Source organism: Lynx rufus, unplaced genomic scaffold, assembly GCF_022079265.1.
Source record: "Lynx rufus isolate CCGP_SWC_20201006 ecotype Redwood Valley unplaced genomic scaffold, mLynRuf1.p SCAF_2, whole genome shotgun sequence".
Classification (NCBI taxonomy): Eukaryota; Metazoa; Chordata; class Mammalia; order Carnivora; family Felidae; genus Lynx; species Lynx rufus.
In genome coordinates, this window is record NW_025814834.1 from 191,255,913 (window position 1) to 191,277,700 (window position 21,788).

The following is a 21,788-nucleotide window of genomic DNA, read 5'->3' on the forward strand; positions in this document are numbered from 1 at the left end:
CACCATACCCCTAGTAGAATGGCCCTGATAGAAACACCGACAACACCAAAGGCTGACGAGCATGTGGCACAACAGGGACACTCACTCATTGTTGATGGGAATGCAGCATGGTTCAGCCACTTTGGAAGAGTTTTGGCAGTTTCTTACAAAAGTAATCATACTCTTATCATATGACCCAGTAATTATACTCCATGCTATTTACTCAAATGAATTAGAAACTTATGTCCACACAAAAACCTGCACATGGGTGTTTAGAGCAATTTTATTTATCCTTGTCAAAACTTGGAAGCAACCAAGATGTCCTTCGACAAGTGAATTGATAAGTAAACTGTGGTACATCCAGACAATGAAATATTATTTAGTGCTAAAAAGAAATGAGCTCTCAAGCCATGAGAGACATGGAAGAATCTTTTTTTTAAAAATGTTTATTTATTTTTGGGCGCCTGGGTGGCTCAGTTGTTTGAGCGTCTGACTTCAGCTCAGGTCGTGATCTCACAGCTTGTGAGTTCGAACCCCACGTCGGGCTCTGTGCTGACAGCTTGGAACCTGGAGCCTGCTTCAGATTCTGTGTCTTCCTCTCTCTCTATCCCTAACCCACTCACATTCTATCTCTGTCTCTCTCAAAAATAAATAAACATTAAAAATTAAAAAAAAATGTTTATTTATTTTTAAGAAAGAGAGAGAGACAGGGCGTGAGTGGTGGAGGGGCAGAGAGCAAGGGAAACAGAATCCGAAACAGGATCCAGGCTCTGAGCTGTCAGCACAGAGCCCAATGTGGGGTTTGAACTCACAAACGGTGAGATCATCACCTGAGCCGAAGTCAGAGGCTTGACCAACTGAGCCACCCAGGCGCCCTGGCCTATTGATTTTTTTAAGTCTTTACCACAGGACTTTTCAGAGCCATTACTATGTGGATATTATATTCTAGATGCACAAGAGGTGATATAACATGAGGTCTTTCCCAAACTTATTTCGGTGTTGTGGGACACCTTTTAGCATCTCACATGCCTCATACGCAGTTCATGAAATGCTGCTCTCACTCCATTCTCCCCTACCTCCACCTACCATGGCCTGGATTCAGCTTTCGCCATCTCTCTGGTCCATTAGATCTGGTCTTGTTCCCTCGAACACATTGTTCTCAGCAGTGCAAGAGTGAGCAGCCTCAAACTCAACTCTGTGTCACTCCACCATTTACAACACTAAGGCGAACTCCTTCCTAGGGCATAGGAAGCCCCCATGATCTGGCTTGGCCATACCTCAGTCTCACTTCTCCCCGTACTGACTCACATCAGACCATACAATGAACTGCTTGCGCTTCCTCAAATGTTCTTGCTCTTTATCTTTGTTCACAGGGTGCTGTCTTTTATACTCTTCTCCCCGCTCACATCCAACCTGCTGGTTAACTCCTACCTCCCCTGTAAGACTAGTTCTGACACCCTGATCCTTAGAGAGTTATCCCTGACTGGGCTAGGAGCCCCTGAGCTCCCGTAATATACCGTATAAGCAATTCTAAATCTGTTGTGCCATGAGACTGTGAACTTAAGAGCAGAAACTATGTCAGATTCATCTTTGCTCATCTGTTCTTCCCAAATTCTACAAGCTGATGGGTCCCAAGGCTCAGTCCTCTTCTCTCCATGCTTTCTCCTTAGGTACTTCATCTGGTCTCACGGCTTCACACACCATCCATACCCTGACGACTCCCAAACCAATACCTCCAGCCAAACAATTTCCAAGGCAGACATTTACGCTTGCTCTATTGTCTTTCCAAATCTCCACAGAAGTGGCTGCTTATTCAGGTCTCAGTTCAAATGTAACTTCCTGACTGCTCACTCCATCTTGGTGGTCACGCACCCACTCTCTCCTCTTGACTTGTCCTACCTTGTACTGTTACTATCTGAAATTAAACAGTCTATTTACTTGTTTTCTGTCTCTCCTACCACACTTATCCCATGAAATTGAGGAGTATTGATTCATTGCTTAGTGTTTGGCATATTGCAAAGACACTTATGAAATATTTGCTGAATGAGTTAATGCCCAGCATAGGCCTGGCCCACGATACTTGCTAACATTTGAATGCTCAGGGTCCAACGCCACGCAGAATGTACCACAGGAATTGCCTCATTTGACCATTGGCTCCACTTTACACTGAGACCCAGGGGTTCGGTGGCTTGCCCAGGAGGGGATATGAATATTGGCATCCTGCTCCAGAGCTTACTTTCTTCGCCACTGTGCTATCCTCTCACTACCTCTGAAGGTATTTAGAAGGTGTCCTCGAAGGAAAGAAGGGAGGGCGGGAGGAAGGGAGGTGGCTCTCGGCTTCTCTATCTGTTGGGGAGTAAAGGACTTCTGGGTTCCTTGTTCTGTGGCTCTAGTGGGAGCGGATAAGCACGGTTCCCTCAGCGCACGCCTCCAGACACCACTGACCACCAGAGCCTGGGCCCTGTCCTTGGGGCATGCCCGGTATAGAATTTTTTTAGAATCCAGGAAGTGGGGGAACTGTGCCTGGAAAGCAGAAAACCTAGGTGCAGCTCCCCCTCCTCCGTGAGTGATACACAGCAAGAGCCAACCAAATGGTCCTTCCCTGCAATATTTATTAAGGAATTTACACATACACAGGAGAAAGGCAACCAGGAATTGTGGTTCCCACAGGTGAAATCTTTTAAGCAAAGTTTTCTCGTTTTAATTTTCACGTAGGGTGAATAATGACCGAGAGGAAAGCTCCAGGCTCTCTGCCTCACACACCTGGAGAAGGTGGGGAAACAGCAGCCTGGGATACCATAGGCATGAGAGAGTGACTGGCGGATTGGGAGAGAAGGGGGAGGAGGAAGAGAGCGATCTGTGAGACTGCAATTTTTTTAAACTATAAGAAAAAGTGGCAACAGTTTTAGGCTGTTGATAAATTAACTCCTCTCTGTGTAAACCTAAAACAAAACAAAACACCCAGAGCAGATGGGGAAAGGATCCACGCGCACACACGCGCGCGCGCGCGCGCACACACACACACACACACACACACACACACACACACACACACACGCAGTACACACATTAAGCTCTGCATTCCCGCTGGAGGGGCTGGTCCTCCAGCCATACAGCCAGATCCCACTGCAGGTAGCATGGAGGCGGGGCAGGGTGTGTGTTCTCGTGTGGGACCTTCGTAAAGTCTTTGGTGCTAATAAATGCTGACTGAAGCGGCGAGTCCTGAAGCCTCGATTCAGGGCAAAGTAGAGTAGTATTTTTGCTCATCCCTACAGCAAGGTGTTTGCCTCAGCTCAGGGCTAGGGCCAACCTGACCTAAGACGCAAGGGGTATTTAATTTGATTTCAGTACTTTCTTCTTTCCCATAAATTATGGGAGCATGATGCCTCCCTCTTCAACCAAAAATTTAAACATGCAGAAATAGCTTAGCAACACATACGGAAGTACCTCTACACCTTCCCCTCTTTGCCTAAAAGACAACACCTACAGACCTTCCTGAGAGTCTGATAGGAGGTTTAACCTCACGGGAAAGGTACTCAAAGGTGTGCACTTTTCTCCCACAGTTTAAGTGCCTTCTGCCAACAATTCCTAAGGTGCTGGTGCCAGGAGAGGACTGGGGCTGAGGCTGCAGAGGAAGGAGGGATGGCGAGGGGACATGTTCGTCATAAAGCAACAGAGAGGCCTGCGCGTCCGGGAAGTGGCTGGGCTGGGCAGAATGCCAACCCCCAAATGACAGATTGAGTAATTTCTAAACCAAACAGAGAGGTAGGAAAGGGGGATGGGGTGGGAGGAGTTGGGGAAAGAGGAAAAGTGGGGGAGACAGGGCTGAGGAGAGTGGTAGCCATACAGGTGTTTTGTTTTTTATTTCCACATCTGAGGGCTGAGAGTCTGATTTGCTGCCTGTCCATTTCCGCCGCTCATCGACTGTCCATAGCTCAGCATGCCATGGGCTCCACAGAAGTTCATCCCAGCCATCTGCTGGGTCATCTGAAAGGGAGAGAGGAGACTTTCAGACCAGGCTGTGGGCATGCAGCCAATTACTGCAAAAAGACAGGGTAGGAGTCCTTCTGTCTGCGGGGAGGGGGCAATGAGACAAGGGGAACTGTTATGGGACAGACCTGCCCTGAACCTTAACAGATCATTTTGAGGGCTCCAGATCACGTAAATGAAGGACTTTTCAGAAAGGAGATGTTGACAGAGACGAGTGCTCAGGGAAGGAAAGGAGTCCTACGGCTAGTCAACATAAAAGCATCGTGAGAAGCTATTCTCTTTTTTCCTTTCTAGTCTTTCCTCCTAAAAAGAAGGGGCCTATTGTTAACTTGCCGGCCCCGAGAGTTACAGACGAGCCCCGGACCAGCGCTCCTGTTCTATCTCCAGCAGAGTTATTACTGTCAGTGTCAGTGAAGTGCTTGTGCACGCTCAAGCACAGAGAAAAAGAAAGAGAAACTGGACTGTTCAGAATGAACAAAGGAAGGCAAAAAAAAAAAAAAAGAAAGAAAGAAAGAAAGAAAGAAAGAAAGAAAGACCAACATGTCTTCAGTGTGTGAGAAGGGAAGTTGCTGGGTGAAAAGAACCAGTGGAATAAAGTCTGGGTGGGGCCGAGGCCTCTTTATGAATGAGACTGAAAGACTGGCCTCTGGGAGTGAACAGAAGAAACTACTTATCAAGAAAAATGCCTTAAATTTCCCAAGCCTGGTACATTTCTGTACAAGTGTTTTTATTGAGAAGTTCTATTTTTCTCTCACCAATATTTTTTAAAGAAAACCTCAAGCTTATAGAAAAGCTGAAAGAATATAACGAAACCCATATATCCTTCCTTAAATTCACAATTGTTAACACCTTGCCATATTTTCTCTCTGAGATAGATATATCTTGTGTGGGATCTTCATATATATATATATATATATATATATATATATATATATATATATATGAATTTTTGATGAGCATTGAAAATTGCAGAACATAACGTTTCATCTCCTTAGTAAGTTAGGAGGCATCTCATAAGAAAGAACACTTTCCTAGAACCACAAGAAATTTGATATGAATACAATAATATATGTTACATTTCATTTTCATGCCTCTTGTCTCTTTAATATAGAATAATTCCCCCACCACTTTTTCTTTCTTGACACCGTTTTAGGAATCTAGGCCGTTATTTTGCAGTAAATCCTCTGATTTGGATTCACCTTACATTTTCTCATGATTGGATCCAAGTTAAATACTTTTGGCAAGATTTCTATAGAAGTGATATTGTGTCCTTCTTAGTACAAGATACCAGGAGGCACATGATGTTAATTTGTCCCATTGTTGCTAATCTGATGTTTGAGCACTTGGCTAGGGTAGTATCCACTGTTTTTTTTTTTTTTTTTTCACTGCAATGTGTATGTAATCTAAAGGGTATTTCTTGGAGAATATGTGAATACCCTATTCTTTCTACAATTACTAGATGCCATAAGGCATCTAGGCACTGTAAATCTAAGGCAGTGTAAATAAGGCTTTCCCTCCCTCTCTCTTCCACACCCATTTAAAAATATGTATCACTATGGACTCATGGATTTTTTTTTTCCCTTCAGTGTTATAATCCATCAGTATCACTCTTTTGGATGTTCACACTATCCCACGTTTGGACAGTGGGAGCCTCTGGAAGTTGGCTCATATGTCCTCTTGACATGTCCTAATCAGTTTCACAGCACTTCATTACTTATACAAATAAACATGAAGGACTGAAAATAGGCAAATTAAAATCCCACCTATGAAAGCTAGAAAAAGAAAAGCAAAAGTAAATCAAAAGACAGCATAAGAAGGAAACAATAGAGATAAACCAGAAATTGAAGTCAAAAACAAACAAACAAACAAACAAAAAATTGTGGAATAAATAAAACAAAATCCTGTGGGTTTTAAAAATATATATATAATTAACAAAATAGACCACCAGTTAACCTAATTGAAAGCAAGGGCAAAGGGAAAGGAGAACACAAACATACAAAATAGGAAATGACAAGGGAGAAATAACTACTGGAACAGGAAACTAAAAAGTCATGAGACAGACTGCTTGGTATAATCTTTGATAAATGAATTTGAAACCCTAGGTTCACTGGCTAATCTAGGCACCTAGAGTTTTCCACAGCTGACTTTCATAGAACAGAGAAAGCTATCAAAGAATCAGTACACACAAAAAAAGCAAAAGGCCCATACAGTGGCACACGGGAATTCCGAATTCCACCCCATCTCCAAAGACCAATACTATATAAATGATTCCAGACTCCAGAAAAAGGAAAGCATGAAGACAGTTTTTATAAGGCAGTTAAACATCGCCTCCTAAACTTGAGAAAGATAGCAAGGGCATGCGTACGTGTGGACACGCAGGCACACTGCTCCAGCGATACTCCTTCGCCCATCTCTTTGCTTTCAGACTTGGAATCGCTCTTGTTTCCGTTGTGTTTCTTTGCATCTGGTGTAAAATCAGCCATTGCTCTGTGAGCCAATTTAAACATCTTTTTCTTTTCATAGAAGAGCTACCTATTGATATGACTGATGTGTTTGGTCTTAATTTTATCACATTACATTTTTGCTGTGTTTATTATATTTGCTGTGCTTCATAGTCTATGCGTTCCGTTTTCTTCTAAAATATTTGCTTGGCATTTATAAAGTTTCATTTTTGTTCTAGTGGTTACCTTTATGCTAATACTTTCTTTTGCTTGCTTTAGTCTGTACTCAAGCTTCTACCATTTGGTTTGTCAGCTTATTTCATCCTTGGACTTCCACCTATTTCCTAACAATCAGTTTATTCTACTTCCCCCTTCTCACTTTCTCCTCCCATTATGTTCAGTTGCATTGCTTGTTCAGAATACTATATATATTCTTCTACCCTTATCATTACCTTAATTTTAGATTCTCAATTAAATGTTTAATCACCATCGGTCCTTCTGCCAAAATGTCCTCAGTCATCTCTTAAATGGATGAAGCTTGTCTTCTTTTTTTTTCAACATTTATTTATTTTTGGGACAGAGAGAGACAGAGCATGAATGGGGGAGGGGCAGAGAGAGAGGGAGACACAGAATCGGAAACAGGCTCCAGGCTCTGAGCCATCAGCCCAGAGCCTGACGCGGGGCTCGAACTCACGGACCGCGAGATCGTGACCTGGCTGAAGTCGGACGCTTAACCGACTGCGCCACCCAGGCGCCCCTTGTCTTCTGGTATATTACTCAGGAAAGACTTAGAAGTCTTGACTTCTTACATATTTAAGATTTTTTTAAAGATTTTTTTTTAATAGCTTCAATCCTTGAAGGATGATAGCTTGTCTAGCTATAAAATACCTGTCTCATGTGTACGTGAGTACCTTGTTGTTTTGTCTGTTGCTGTTAGAAGTCTGTTCCTTTTGCTTTATAGATGGCAGATCTTGGGGGTTGGGTGGTGGTAAGGAGAGGGTTGGAGCCCTGAGAATTTTTCTTGTTCCATAAAGTCTCAAAGTTTACTGAGATGTATGTTAGAGTTGACCATTCTGGATCAACTTTTCCATACACAGTAGGCTCTTTCAATATTGTATTCAAGTCTTTTGTTTATAGGAAGTTTTCTTGTATTACAGATTTAAATATATTAATTCTGCTCCACTATATTGTTTTTCTTCTTTGGCAGTCTCCAAATATATTTATGTTAGGCCTTCTTTGCTTAATTTCTGTATCACTTTCTCTTGGATTTATTTTCCTGCTTTCTATATTTAGTTTCCATTCTCTTACCTGTTTCATGACTTTCTTCAATGCCAAATATATTCTCAGTTGAATCTATTCTCCTCTGGGTAACTTGTAATTCAGTCTTTATTTCTATGATAATTGTCTTTTTTCAATTTACTTCCTGAATTTAGTAGTTTCATTTCACAACTTCCAGTTTTTTGTCCATTTTGGTTCTAAGCTTTTAAATTTGATTCAAGCTGTTTCGTCTTCCAGTATTAAAGGGCATTTCCTTCAGGTTGGTGGTTTGTGTAACAGTTTTCTTCTGTTCATGGCGGTTTTGGGGGGGAGAATTTTCATTTATTGAAAGGTTTGGTTTTCATATTCTAGATTCTTCCCATAGTAGTTCTGTATAAATGTCACCTGCCACCTTCTGTTTATCTTGTAGTGCCTTGTTCTTCTGAATCAGCAATACTACAGCCAGGTGTGAGGGTTTGGGGAGGCTTGCTAGATTTCTTAGTTCAAGAGTGCCCTCTTCTGTCACTATAGTGAAATGATTATTTGGATGGGGGGAAGAGGATGGTTTATCTTCTCATCTTGTAATTCCTTCTTTCCACTTCTCATTTGTTACTTTCCCTTCACTACCAGGTCCCCAAAGAGCACCTCTTCCTTCTAAGTCACCTCCATTACCCTTGAAGCAATACTTTTCCAGAGCTACCACCTATTACCCTGTATATTTCAAGCCCCTCATTTTCGATTCTCCACGTAACCAGAGTTCTAGTTGCTAAGTCTCAGACCTCTTCTCAATGTGCCCCTGATTGAGATACGTCTTTCTCTTTCTAGGGGATGATTTTATCTATGTTCTGTCACCTCTAGCCCCCTGCACCTTCTCGTCTTTCCACACAAGTCTCTCTGATGATGGCTCTGCTGGATTTGGTTGATCACCACCATGTAACTTGAAGTTTGGAGTATTCTGTCTACTGGATGTGGTAGTCATGGGTTATGAGTGGTTTTATTTGCACTCCTTGTTTATCTGTATAGGTTGTTTCTGCTACTGTTTTAATATAAGTGTGGAGAAATTTAGATTTAGGCAGTTGCCCTCATTTTACAGTAACCCAGAACTCCTCAGAAAATCTGCCATTGGGCAGATCTGGAAAAGAAAAGGGCGTGGCAAACCTAAGAAGGTCTCCGCGTTATCTCTCTCATCTACACTGTAAGGGTTCAAAGAATAAGGAAGAGACAAAATGAGATGGCCTTGAGGAAGGCTCAAAAACCCTCGTCCCAAGTAAATGGGGTAGCTTACCTGAGTAAGGTTCCACTGCAGCTGCTGAGCTGGCTGAACCCCATACATAGTCTGGGGTACAGCTGCCATGCCTGCCATGTAGCCAGCTTGCTGGGTGGTCATCATTCCATTTGGCACACCCATCATTGAAGCCTGCATGCCACCCATATAGCCTGCAGGCATGGCCATGGGGGCAACCATCCCAGAAGCTCCTGGCTGAGCTACCATGCCTACTGGAGGGGGCATCATGCTCCCCATTATGCTGTTAGGAGGTGTGACCCCAGGGAAGCTGGGGTAGGCTGTGGGATACGCCATCTGAGCTGGAGCCATGAACATTGCTGCCAAGAAAACACACACACAGATCGGTTTAAGAGGAAAGTGCACAAAGTCAATCTAAATTCTCACTGGCTACTCCTTTCCAGCTAGAATTTCTCAGTAGCATTTCTACTCAACTCAGAATGCTCGTTTACATAGCAAAATAGATTCCCTACAAGGCTTACGACAGCTTACCAGTGGGCTGCCGACTTAGCCACTTTCCTTTTAGGGTCCAGGTCCAGACCTTGAGTCAGACTTCACACAAGTGTGACACCAGACCCCACAGGAGTATGGCTCTGAGTTACATTACTACCCATCTGCTGACACTTCGTAGCTTCACAAAAAAATGTCAGGTTCAGGTTTGTTTGCAGTATAACGTCCTGGCCCCCAAAGCAATTGCTCCCTGTTACAACAAATAATTCTTGCATATAAGTCCTCTTGTCTCTATCTGGCATTTTGCCACCACCCCCATGAAATCTACCTTGGGCAGGCATTTGAGGTGTCTGGGATCCATACAGTGAAAGGATGGAGTCTTTTGAGAGCTGTTTCTTGCCTGTTTCTTCTGATTTGCTCCCTGGCTCTGGAAACAGGTTCAGGTTTTCAGGAACAGAGCCAGCACTCCCTGAAGTTGGCATGGAACCTACAACCTTAGGGCAAAGAGGGGAGGGGGAGAATTGGAATGGTCCTCACAGGGGTCTCGGTAAGGACCTCCCTCATCTCTCTGCCGCTTCTAACATCTGCAATAAGAATTCACAGCTCAAGTTAATAGCTTCCTAACATTCCTACCATACAAATATGTGAAAACACCGGATAGTTAAGTTCTGGTACAATTCTTTGATCTACAGAACAAATCTACAGATTTGGTGAAAAACAAACAAACAAACAAACAAACAAACAAATAAAAACAACCTACAAATGATGCAGCCACAGAGAATGGAGTTTAGGTCCCAGCACAGCCTTTACTAGTCGCATAATGAGAGGCTAGTCACATAACCTTTCTGAATTCATGTTTCCTCATCAATAAACTCCCTGTTTTGTAGGGTTGTGGTAAATATTTTAAATTATAAAAGAAATATGCAAGCTGATATACAAAATCACCTAGCACTGTGCCTGGTCCTAAGCAGGCATTCCATAGATGGTGGTCATTAACAGTTTCAAGTCTTTCAAACCTACAAATTCTCTGGCAGTAACTCACGCTGAGGAGCTGACCTAAAGTAGCAGCCTTTATAAGGTGACACACCTTCAACAGAAGCCCACTCAAAGGACTCACTCTTTTGGGGCAGGAGACAAAATGGAATGAATAGTAATCTTGGGCTGTAACAGAGATGACAATATTAAGGGAAGAATCAAGAAATCAAGAAAACCGAAGTCCAATTCCACCAAGGAAGTATGACTTGGCTCCATTACTAAGTTATCAAAATTACCCTTTTCAAAATGCTCTTTAATTCGGAGGAGCCCACGTGACTCACCTTTCTGGAAACTGAAGAAGAGGGGGATGGAACAGAAGCCAAAAGATCTAAATCCTTCTCTAGAGTATTGCTGGTCTTACTATTTGCAATGGAGCAGGACACAGGAGCATCTGGAAAGAGAGATGAAAGCTAACCTGTAGCACTGCTCATTAAGTCCATGTCTTTCTTCTATTCTAGACGAGAAGCAGACAGAGTAGGCCTATGCTCCATCAGGGCCCTGGAAATCTAGGCTTCTGAAACCACCCAGCTTGGATGGGACCTCTCAAAAAAGACCTCACCCTATGTTCCCAGGAGCATGCCGGAGAAGCCTGCAGCCCAGCTATCAGGCACAGGGCAGCAGAAACCCAGGCCTGAAGGCTATATTAGCACCACAGCAAACGGGCTGGCTGGCTCCCTTCCAGCTATGTGAGGGGTAAAGCTGTGTAGCTTTTATCTCTTTTTCAGAGATAAATGAAAATGAAAGGTACAGAAATTATAAACCTAAATAGCCAATAACCTAAATCAGCAGAAATGTACTAAAGTATAGCCGTCAGATCTGTGAAAGGTAAAGAGTACTCTATTTCTGAAAGGGGCAGAACCGCTAGTTCAGGGTTTCAAAGGTTTGGAGAAAAATAAACACAGGTAATAATAGGCCATCTCAGAAACAGGCTGCACCTGAAAAATGAGAGGGCTGGGGCATGGCTCACAGGTGCTGCTTTAGTGAAGCTTGCTGACCTTTACTGAATGATTAGTATGTGCCAGGTAAGAGGCTAAGAGCTTGAGAGGCACTATCTCATTTAATCCTTCCAGCACTTTTGAAGTAGAGACTGTTATCATCTTTGCAGACACAGATTAGGAAAGTACTGTTCAGAGGTTAAGCAAACTACCCAGGGTCACATAGATAGCAAGTGGAGAGATGGACCTCTGACTCCAAAGGCCATGCTCTTAAACCACGACACTATACTGTCATTCTGAAAAGTGTAAACACTTCTTAGAACAACTGCTCAGACGTAAAACAACAGGAAAAACATGAGAGAACAATCTAAATGATGAAGACACAAACTGAAGAATCCCATCTCCACCTATCTTCCCAGGGTGACTGAGAACTCATCATAATTTGTAAGATTATGGGAGTGGAAAAGTCTGACTTTTTTTTTAAGTTTATTTATTTATTTTGAGAGAGAAAGAAAGTGTGAGTAGTATAGTAATCTTGGGCTGGGGGGGGTGGAGGGGTGGAGAGAGGGAGAGCTCTGTACTGTCAGCACAGAGCCCCATGCGGGGCTTGAACCCACAAACCACGAGATCATGGCCTGAGCCGAAGTCAGACGCTTAAACGGACTGAGCCACTCAGGCGCCCCGAAAAGTCTGACTCTTACCAAGGCCCAACAAATCCATGACAGGTGCTGAGGATTTCGGGGAGCTTTTCCGAGGTAGCTGTGGATCTTCTTTTTTCTGTGGCTAAGGTGAAAATATGTTAAAGAAAGAAATAAGCAGGTGTTTTTGAACGCTTTTTTCCCCCCTCTTCACTGTAAAGCCACAGGTATTCTTGTGGTATGGCTGCTGTTATTCAAAGGGTTACCAAAGAAACAAAACTCAGGAAGTGTCAGGTGAAAGAATCAAGTCAGGAAGTACGAGTGCATAAACCAAGCCTAAAGTGAAAAAAATATCGTCTGTGCTTGTTTGGCTTTCTGAAACCAAGACAACCACACCAGGAGGTCCAACCAAAACAGCAGGTTTGGGTCCCAGGAAAAGCCAAGAACAAAGGTGGGTGTCTGACGGTGTAAGAGCCAAGAGCCAACAAATCTCCCAGTGATTAGAAAACCTTTGATACCAAAAGGGAGATCAGTTTAAAGATTACCTAATTCACTCTGCCAATATCATTAAGGACTGTGTTCTGCAGGCAGTGCGACTCAGAGTGATGATAAAAGACTCTTCCTTAAGCAAATAGTAAAAAGTCCTCTCTCCCAAGATTCCAAGCTCTTACATTAGGGTATCTACTACTACAGCCACAATGTCCTGTGAAAAAAGAAAGGTGTCTACTTCAATATGACAGAGCAAGAATACAAGAAGGAGTGCAAAGGATTAGTACGGCCAGGCTTCTGGACTGTTCTTAACTGCAACAGGAAAATGAGGCAGAGAGGGTCTAAAGAGAGAAGGATTAATGTAGCATCTGCTCAGAAGGTATCACATAGCCTAGGCATTCCGGCATGGAACGTGCCTCCTGCTCAGAAGGGCAGATGCAGTTCCCAAACTCCCAACCAGCCCCAAGGAGAAGTGTCACGGAGCAGCTGAGGCAGCAAGAAGGCAATGGGAAAGCAGCAGAAATGGCAGCAGGCAATCTAATGTAAATGTGGAACCCTTGGGCCCCAGGAAAAGTGGTGCAGTATGCTATCAACCGCACCCCACCCACCAGAAGGCCTCCTACCCCTCCCCTCCACATATAAACACACCTGAGGTCATCCACCCAGTGCAAAGACTTTCCCACTTACCATTTTAACTTTCTCAAAAACAACAGGTTCCATTTTTTTCTCTGGAGCTGGTTCACTCCCTCTTTTCCACTTGTCATCTTTTTCTTTCTATAATGATTTAACAAAACAAGACAAAGAACACACGTGACTAATAGTTTGAAAATTATAATTCCAAATGTGCAAAAAGGACACAAAATATTCCTGTTGAACGGATGCAGGGTCTGACAAACTTGGGGGTTTCTTCATATGGGGCATGAGAGCTGGCCTCTTCCACATTAGCCTTAGTGCTGTAAGAGACATCTTTCACATACCATTAAGTACCTCCTCATTCTGTCTAACTCATTTGTGACTCCTGAACTGTGAGTCTAGGCTATCTATAGAAGTTACAAACGTTTTACCAGTTTGCTGCCCCTTTGTGACTCAAGTTTAACTTGCTCATGCTTGGAGGGGAGCCGCCTCACCTTGGTACAACAGTGAATAAGTTCATGTTCATCTTACTTGACAGATATTCTTTGTGATTTTATTTTTTTTAATGTTCATTTATTTTTTAGAGAGAAACAGAACACAAGTGGAGAAGGGACAGAGAGAGAGGGGGACACAGAATCCGAAGCAGGCTCCAAGCTCCAAGCTGTCAGCATAGAGCCTGACACAGGGCTCAAACCCACGAACTGTGAGATCATGACCTGAGCCAAAGTCGGATGCTTAAACAATTGAGCTACCCAGGCACTCTCTCCCTTGTGTTTTTAAATTCAATCATAAGTCTTCCCAGTCTTTATCTCCTTTTTTAAAAGTCAGGAAATAAACTGTAATTTCAAGCTTAAGGATTTTTAAATTCAATCATAAGTCTTCTCAGTCTTTATCTCCTTTTTTAAAAGTCAGGAAATAAACTGTAATTTCAAGCTTAAGGATTAGGGAAACAAAAATCAAGGAAATAGGCAAAAAAAAAAAAAAAGAGCAAAAGGATTAAAGTATCCCTTTTAGGGTGTACTGAATAAAACCAAAAGCACCTCAAAAATAAAAGATCAGAATGTCTCAGTTTCTGTTACTTCCAGAGGCAGTTTCATAATGCTTTCATAGACTATAATGTTATTAGTCACATTTTTAACAGCAAATAAATGTTGTCACATTTTTAACATTTAAATGCAAAAAAACAAAAACAAAAACAAAAAAAACAAACCACAGAGTAAACTTAAGACAGGCATATAAAAGTACATTTAAAAAAATGTTCAGCCTTGCCTATGATCAAAAAATGAAGTTTAAAATACTTTTTTGAGAGGAGAAAGATCTCAGTAATACCTAATGTTGATATGGATGAACTAGCCCTCTTACATGACGCTGAGAACAGAGTATAAAACAGTACAACTTCTGGAAAGTATACTAGCAAAAGGAGGAAGAGACAAATACTGAAGCCCTTCAACCTAGATAATACCGTATCTTGTAACGTATCTTAAGCAAATAATCCAAAATATGGAAATATAACTCTATGCAGCAAGAAGTTCACCCCAGAATTATCTATGCTGAAGGAAAATTTAAACAATCTCTCTTGTCTCCTATATTGTCTCTTCCACAGAAGGAAAATGGTAAAATATACTGTGAGCTAGTTACTCACTGAAGGATGTAACAATTAAAAGCTATGAACACTATATAAGTACATAAAAACATATGATATGCTAAATTGAATGAAAATAGTAGACAATCTATATAACTATTATAATTAGGCCTCCAGAAAGTAACTACATAGGAAAAAGGAGGGAACACAGCAAGGTGATAATCATTGGTAAAGATGATTTAAGAGTAGGCATAGATTTTCCACTTCAATTTTCATATTATCTGTAATATGATATTTTAATCACAAAAGAACACATGTGGCTATGTCTGTTCCACACATGGTGCAATGTTTTAATACAGAACACTTAATTTCTCAAAGTTAAAAACGCTTTCTCTGTCCATTTAAAAATAATACTCTTTAATTAACAGAACCACTTTCTTTTCAACTTGATACTGTCTTCACTTAGCAAATATTAATTCTTGGCATATAAATCTTCACAAGGATATTTTTTTTTTAATTTTTTTCAAAGTTTATTTATTTTTGGGACAGAGAGAGACAGAGCATGAACGGGGGAGGGGCAGAGAGAGAGGGAGACACAGAATCGGAAACAGGCTCCAGGCTCTGAGCCATCAGCCCAGAGCCCGACGCGGGGCTCAAACTCATGGACCGCGAGATCGTGACCTGGCTGAAGTCGGATGCTTAACCGACTGCGCCACCCAGGCGCCCCACAAGGATATTTTTAAAACTAAGTACATCAAAGAAAAAATTTTTGGAATAGATTTTCGGTAAACAGGAGGTATTTCCTCCCTAAGTGAAAACATTCCGTGATTAAAACGGGCTGTTTACATGGGTACAGTACAGCAGCAACATAATTATGAATGAACACTATCTTCATACGGCCACTCTTCCCTCCTCCCCCATCTTCTGGATTGTCTCAGATACTCTTTTCTGACCTTGTATGATTTCTTATCTTTTGGTACAATTAACAGAGCTAAGCAGACCATAGTTTTCTACAAATAAAAGGAGATGTGTGTGCTTTGGTTCCAAACTCTTTTTGATGATGCCATCCAAGCTGTGGCTATACACTGGGTTAATTCTTTCTTGAAACGGTTAGGATAAATTCCAGGTTCCTTTTCTGGATGACCACAAGTAAGAGTCCCTCACACTGAGTTCAGAAGGAATCATCTTTACCCAACTAAATGTATTACCTTGCACTTCCCTGCCTACATTGAAACTCACCTACAAGTTGATGGCCCTTTTCACACAAACCCAAAACATCAATCTGGAGTATGTTCCAATTAGTTTGACTTTAAATTCCCTGGAAGGACTTAGAGCCCTGTGAAAATTTAAGTGATTTCACGGGCTAGTACAAACCCCATTAAAATGCAAAATTAGATAGATGATAGATAGATAGATAGACAGACAGATAGACAGACAGACAGGGCTCATGCGTGCGAGAACTGGAGAATCCCATACTCTCTTCTCTAGACTTCTGCAGACAAAGAAATAGTCAATTATTCCTAAGCAAATTTACTGTAGAATCTTGTCAAAAGTTTTTTTAGGTCTAAATAATTATATTGGTTCTCCTTTAGCTGTCATTAGTCAGACCTATCTTCTTCTTCCAGAAACCATGCTGTATTTCCTCCTGTATATTATACTTGCCCTAGCTGTCAGACATCGTATTTGATTCTAACCACATGCCTAGGATGGAAAGCGAGCTTGGCAACCAGAAGTCTCCTCCTAAAACCCTTCTCAGGAACAGGGTCCCACTGGCAATTAGCCCATCAACACACTGGAAATACATGCTGGCCAAATTGAAGAAAAACTGGTGATTTCATTAATTTTGTTGATGTCATTTACAGAAAAAAATGCATATATACACACACATGTTTACACATATTATTGTTTGATCTAGTATGCCTAATATGTCCATTTGAAGAAACAATTTGGAAGTGGGAATCACTAACACCTAAATACAGATCAAGGCAAAGAACTCACTAATGATTTGCCCTATCTGTCCCTGATACAGAAGTCTGCTCCATATTTCATGGTCTTGACTCAATAATTGGCTTTTTTCTACTTTTTAAAAATGGCTTTGGAGTATTTCAGTGGCTCTTCTCAAATTCTTCCCTGGCCTGATTAATAAGCAAACTACTCATTATGAACAAAGCTTGATAACCAACCCTAAAGGCATTGATGTCCAAACTTCGGTCCATGTATTTCTTCTTCTCATATTTATCTCGAATAAATCCCTCGACAGCTCTGTAGAAAGCTTATTAAGGATAAGTCAAACAAATCTTTCCCACAGTATGACTACAATAGGTCAATCTGTATTCAATGTAACGTTGTTCTCCCCTCTCCCTCCTGCCTGGTTTCTCCATATGGTTCCTGTTTCTTCACATGCAGTTTCCCCGACCAAAACCTTACAATGCCTCCTTCACCGTTACTGCCATTTCCTATGACTTTCCTTCAGGGTAATGATAGCAGCAAATGGGATTATTCTTCATATGGACATCAGAGGAACCTGTGGCTCTTCTAGAATACTGGTACAGCAGTCAATTATCTATTTTAAAACCCTTAGGTCAATAGGCCTTAAACAAAGGCAACTGAGTGCCCTTAAAGCTATTAACTCTTGTGACCCACTACCAGATTCTGCTGCATATCTTTTGCAGGGCCCCAAATCTACATTTTAACAGGTTCCACCTGCACCCAACAAAAGGCAAACTCTAGCGAGACAGTGTACAAACCACATTTGAGAAGCACTGCCTTTAGGGGGTTTGGTGTTGTGAGTAGGGTGCTATCCCCTGTTGACAGGGGAAGAAGGTTATTGATTAGCTGGTCAGTAACAGTTAATTCTTTCACATAGGACACAGAAAAGGCATTTAAAAATGAATGGTAGTTTTACTGATTCAATACAGCACAGTAATCTACTCTTTTCAGCACACAATAGTTTCAGAGATGCCAAGACTATCAGAGATGTCACTTTGTGGGAGAATTCAGTGAACTACTGCAGTCTTAATTCTTGAATGAATCTTCCCCATGTGACAGCACCATTCCAACATCAGAAAGTACACATATGCTTTTTGTATGTGTTGGTGGCAGGAGAGAAGAAAGAAAGACTTTGTCTAAACCACATAGAGACGGCCCAGTCAGATCACGGGGCTTGAGTCTTGTGTGACTTTCCCCAAACACCAAAATACCACTCAGCCTTCTAAGTTGCTCCAAAAAAGATACGGGTCTATTTGAGGTCGCCGAAAAGTCTCAGGAAGATAGGCTTCATAGAGTCGGTTTGCCTTTCCATTCCCCATCTCTTGCATGCACTGCAATCAAAGAGATGGGGACACATGGAATGTCAGATGAGAAAAGAACTGGAAAACTCACCCAACTGCAGCATTTAACAACTGAAGGACCAACCAAACAATGGCAGAACCAAGATCTACGTGCATACCTGATTTCCAGAACACCATTCTCTCCACTGCCAACCATTTGCTCCCATGGTTGTCGTTCCCACCCCCCTCCCCGAGTTCTTTTTCTTGAAAGATTCATCTGACAAGATGCATTTAATTCAGTAATAATTCAAGATCCCATTTGAGGGCCCAAGACACATAACTACCAATCAAAATGTCTACTTGATAGGCAATAATCAGTACCGAGTCAGGCAGGCAATAATTGGGCAATAACTACAATTCTGAGTTTATACTATTAATTAATCTATTCAGCTTTATTACCAATAAATGTGTTTCCCATGAGGCCTTTGAAATAGATTCCCTTAGCACTTGTGAGGGACAAATCCCAAGAGTTTTTAAATCTTCAAATTCCCAAATACCTCTATGGCATGTAATTTCCTCCATAAGATAAAATAAAGTGTAACTGAAAAATATAACTAATCTTTTAGACTTTTACTGAATCAATAAAAGCAGTCCAATTTCTAAAGCCATTTTCTGGTTAAGAATAACGTCTTATTTCTATTGCCAACTTTAGCAACTGTTTTCGTTAGATCCTTTCTCCTCCTCTCCACCCCCCAAAAAAGAAAAAACAATTTAATTACGTTTAAAAGTTTCAAAGCAGGAAGAAAATAGAGAACAATGAAGCCACATCACGGTGCAGATCTTAAGCCATCTAGTCTCACTAACTTAAGTATCTCATCCCCAGCCCACCAACCTAACAGCAAGCAAGATTTGCATAGACATTTTAGCAATAAAATATTGTAAGTCTAGAAGTTGGAGGATGTGTGTGTGTGTGTGTGTGTGCGCGCGTGACTATCTAAAACTACAAATGTTAGATCTGCAAATGCCAGGGGTCTCATAAAATAATCCAAAGATCCCCCTTTATACCTTGGGGGTATACCCATGGGATCCTAGACCATAGACTATGTTTTGAAGAAAGTAAAATATAAGTAGAATAACTTGTATCTTAACTATAAAGATTACAAATTTCTCTATTAAGGTATAAGAATTTGACATACGTGTTTGACAACTAAATTTTCCTTTATTTTCACCTTTGTGCCCAGTCTGACTGAAATTCATCTGGAACTGCTCTTACATGGAAATATGAGAGCAGCTGACATACTGTTGGGCTATTTAAGTACCTGAATCTGTTCTTGAGTCCACTGGTCGAGGTTAACTGATTTTACCCTGGATATGTGCACCCCCAGATTCCTGTGGATTCCAGCACATCGAATGCAGATGAATACACCAATGTTCCAGGAGGCCCATCGTGGCCCTGTGAAGGTCGAGAACAGGGCATTAAAATACAAATTAAAACAACATTCAAGGCCCAAGCTGGAATATTTAGATTATCAGACATTTCTGCTAGAACATAAATGAGAGAATTGTTACCACATTCACCTTTTTTTATTGATTTTGTTCACTTCTCCATGGATCGGCACTTTTTTTTTAAGTTTAGTTTAAATTTAAGGGTACAGTACAGTGTTTTTTTAGTACATTCACACAGTTGTGCAACCATCACCACTATTTAATTCCAAAGCATTTCAATTACCCAAAAAGAAATAAACTCCTTAACAGGCACTCCCCATTTCCTCTCAACTCCAACTCCTCCCGCCCCCCCCCACCCCCGCCAGACCCCTGGCAACCACAAATCTCTTTCTGTCTCTATAGATCTGCCAATTCTGGATATATTATGTAAGTGGAATTATACAATATGTGGGCATTTGTGTATGGAGTGGCTTTGTACAGTGTCTGAGAACATGACTGTTAGAATGCAGAGTTACTATACTGTTACTTATATAAAAAATATCCCAGGGGAAAGTGCAAATTCATGTCACATTCTATTTAGTAGCTTACATGAATAACCTTCTCTCAAGAAACTTTTCAATGGTGGTGGGGCCTGGATTCAATTTTCCTACTAGGAAAAAAGATACAGACATGCCATGCCAGCCCAAGTCTCAACCTGAAATTTAAAACTTTATTATCTTCCCTTCCCCACCAGGCCTATAAAATATGCATCCTGACTAACTTAATAGCATCCTTTCCCTTCGAGCTGATGTCCCTACTTTACCCAACTACACAATTATCTCAATTCAAGATTGCCAAATAATAGATGCTTATTGCAATAAAAAAGAAATCTCAGATATAAATTTTAATAAAAAGAACTTGCCAACTTTGCTCATCCTAATAATCACTCTGGAAAATCATCAAACTCCTCTTTATAATTTTTATACAAGAAAGAAACAACTTGCTTTTATATGACACCCGCCAAAAAAATTACTGAAAGTCACTAATATTTCCTTCTCCGTCATTCCACTAGAAAAAATTTGCCACATAAAATAAGCACGCTATCCCAGTTAGAGGTTGCATTGAAGAGTGAAAAGACACCCACTGATTTTTTACAGAGATAAATGAGGCCTGTGTTTGGAAGAACCAAGGGCACCAGACTTCAATTCTGCCAGACACAATCACTTGGTTGGTCTGCAGGTTTTGACAGCAGGGTTAAAAAAAAAATTTTTTTTTTAATGTTTATTTATTTTTGAGAGAGAGACAGAGTGCAAGCGGGGAAGGGTCAGAGAGAGAGGGAGACACAGAATCTGAAGCAGGTTCCAGGCTCTGAGCTGTCAGCACAGAGCCCATCATGGCTGGAACTCAAAAATCACGAGATCATGACCTGAGCCGAAGACGGATGCTTAACTGACTGAGCCACCCAGGCGCCCCTGACAGCAGTTTTAATGAAGCAATGCTAGAATCGTATGGCAGAAACTTATTCTTAGAAATCTGAATTCACCATTATTATAAATAAGAATGTAATTTCTTTATAGCATTCAGACATTCTGGCAAATACTACAAATGCAGAAAGCTCAAATCCTCCCTATAACCACCAGGTGGTGTTCTCTGCCTGAGATTTTATCCCAATAACGTCTTACTGCTGTTATCTTCTAAATCTCAGATTTATCTTCAGCCCCTTGAAACCCCTAGATTGATTTGCATAGTAGGTCTGCCATATAGTTAACACATACAAATCATTAACACACATCTTTCAGTGGCAGGGAGCTATATAAAAACAAAATGAAAAGCCTAAACAGATGTGAATGTGGTTTCTTAAGGGTGTGGTGTGTCTACTTTGGGCTATAGTTTTCATAAAGGAATTCAGATAAAATTTAAGTTATATAGGATTAAAAATGGGACCAAGGGTGCTTGGGTGGCTCAGTCAGTTGAGCATCTGGCTCTTGATTTTGGCTCAGGTAATGATCTAAGGGTGGTAGATCAAGCCCTGCATCGACTTTGCACATGCACCCACTTTCTCTCTCAAAAAAAAAAAAACCAACAAAAAAAAAAGAAAAAAAACAAAGAAAAAGAAAAGAAAAAGGGGGACCAAAAGCTAACATTTCATGTTTCTTTACCATTTTCTCTTTGCTCTAGATTCTAGAACTAATGACGAGATAGTTAAAATATATTTGTTTCCTAACACAATCAAAAGCCACAACACTAATTAAAAGTTAGCTGTGGAATGTTCTGCCATTTGCTTCCTGGCTCTAAGTCCAGAGGGTGATTCCCAATCATCTAAGTCACTGCCACTGCTGTGGACTTTCTCCAGCTCTCATTCTAGAGTACGTAAAGTCCTTTT

The 21,788-nt window shown here is 41.3% G+C and overlaps 1 protein-coding gene across 3 annotated transcripts in view; it reads right to left on the reverse strand.

The window, feature by feature from the left end:
• Nucleotides 1-2,571: 2,571 nt before the first annotated feature.
• Nucleotides 2,572-21,788, reverse strand: part of SMAP2 (small ArfGAP2) — a 48,920-nt gene continuing 29,703 nt past the window's right edge. The window contains exons 2-11 of one of the 3 annotated variants that reach the window (XM_047086022.1): nucleotides 19,300-19,433; nucleotides 17,946-18,031; nucleotides 16,895-16,973; nucleotides 13,184-13,270; nucleotides 12,071-12,152; nucleotides 10,716-10,825; nucleotides 9,728-9,893; nucleotides 8,953-9,269; nucleotides 6,335-6,433; nucleotides 2,572-3,966 (exon numbers count right to left, since the gene is read on the reverse strand). In XM_047086022.1, coding sequence (XP_046941978.1) covers nucleotides 3,841-3,966; nucleotides 6,335-6,433; nucleotides 8,953-9,269; nucleotides 9,728-9,893; nucleotides 10,716-10,825; nucleotides 12,071-12,152; nucleotides 13,184-13,270; nucleotides 16,895-16,973; nucleotides 17,946-18,031; nucleotides 19,300-19,433 — 1,286 coding nt within the window. In that variant the 3' untranslated portion in view covers nucleotides 2,572-3,840. The remainder of the gene's footprint in view (nucleotides 3,967-6,334; nucleotides 6,434-8,952; nucleotides 9,270-9,727; nucleotides 9,894-10,715; nucleotides 10,826-12,070; nucleotides 12,153-13,183; nucleotides 13,271-16,894; nucleotides 16,974-17,945; nucleotides 18,032-19,299; nucleotides 19,434-21,788) is intronic. The other 2 variants (XM_047086023.1, XM_047086024.1) reach the window with 2 other exon arrangements.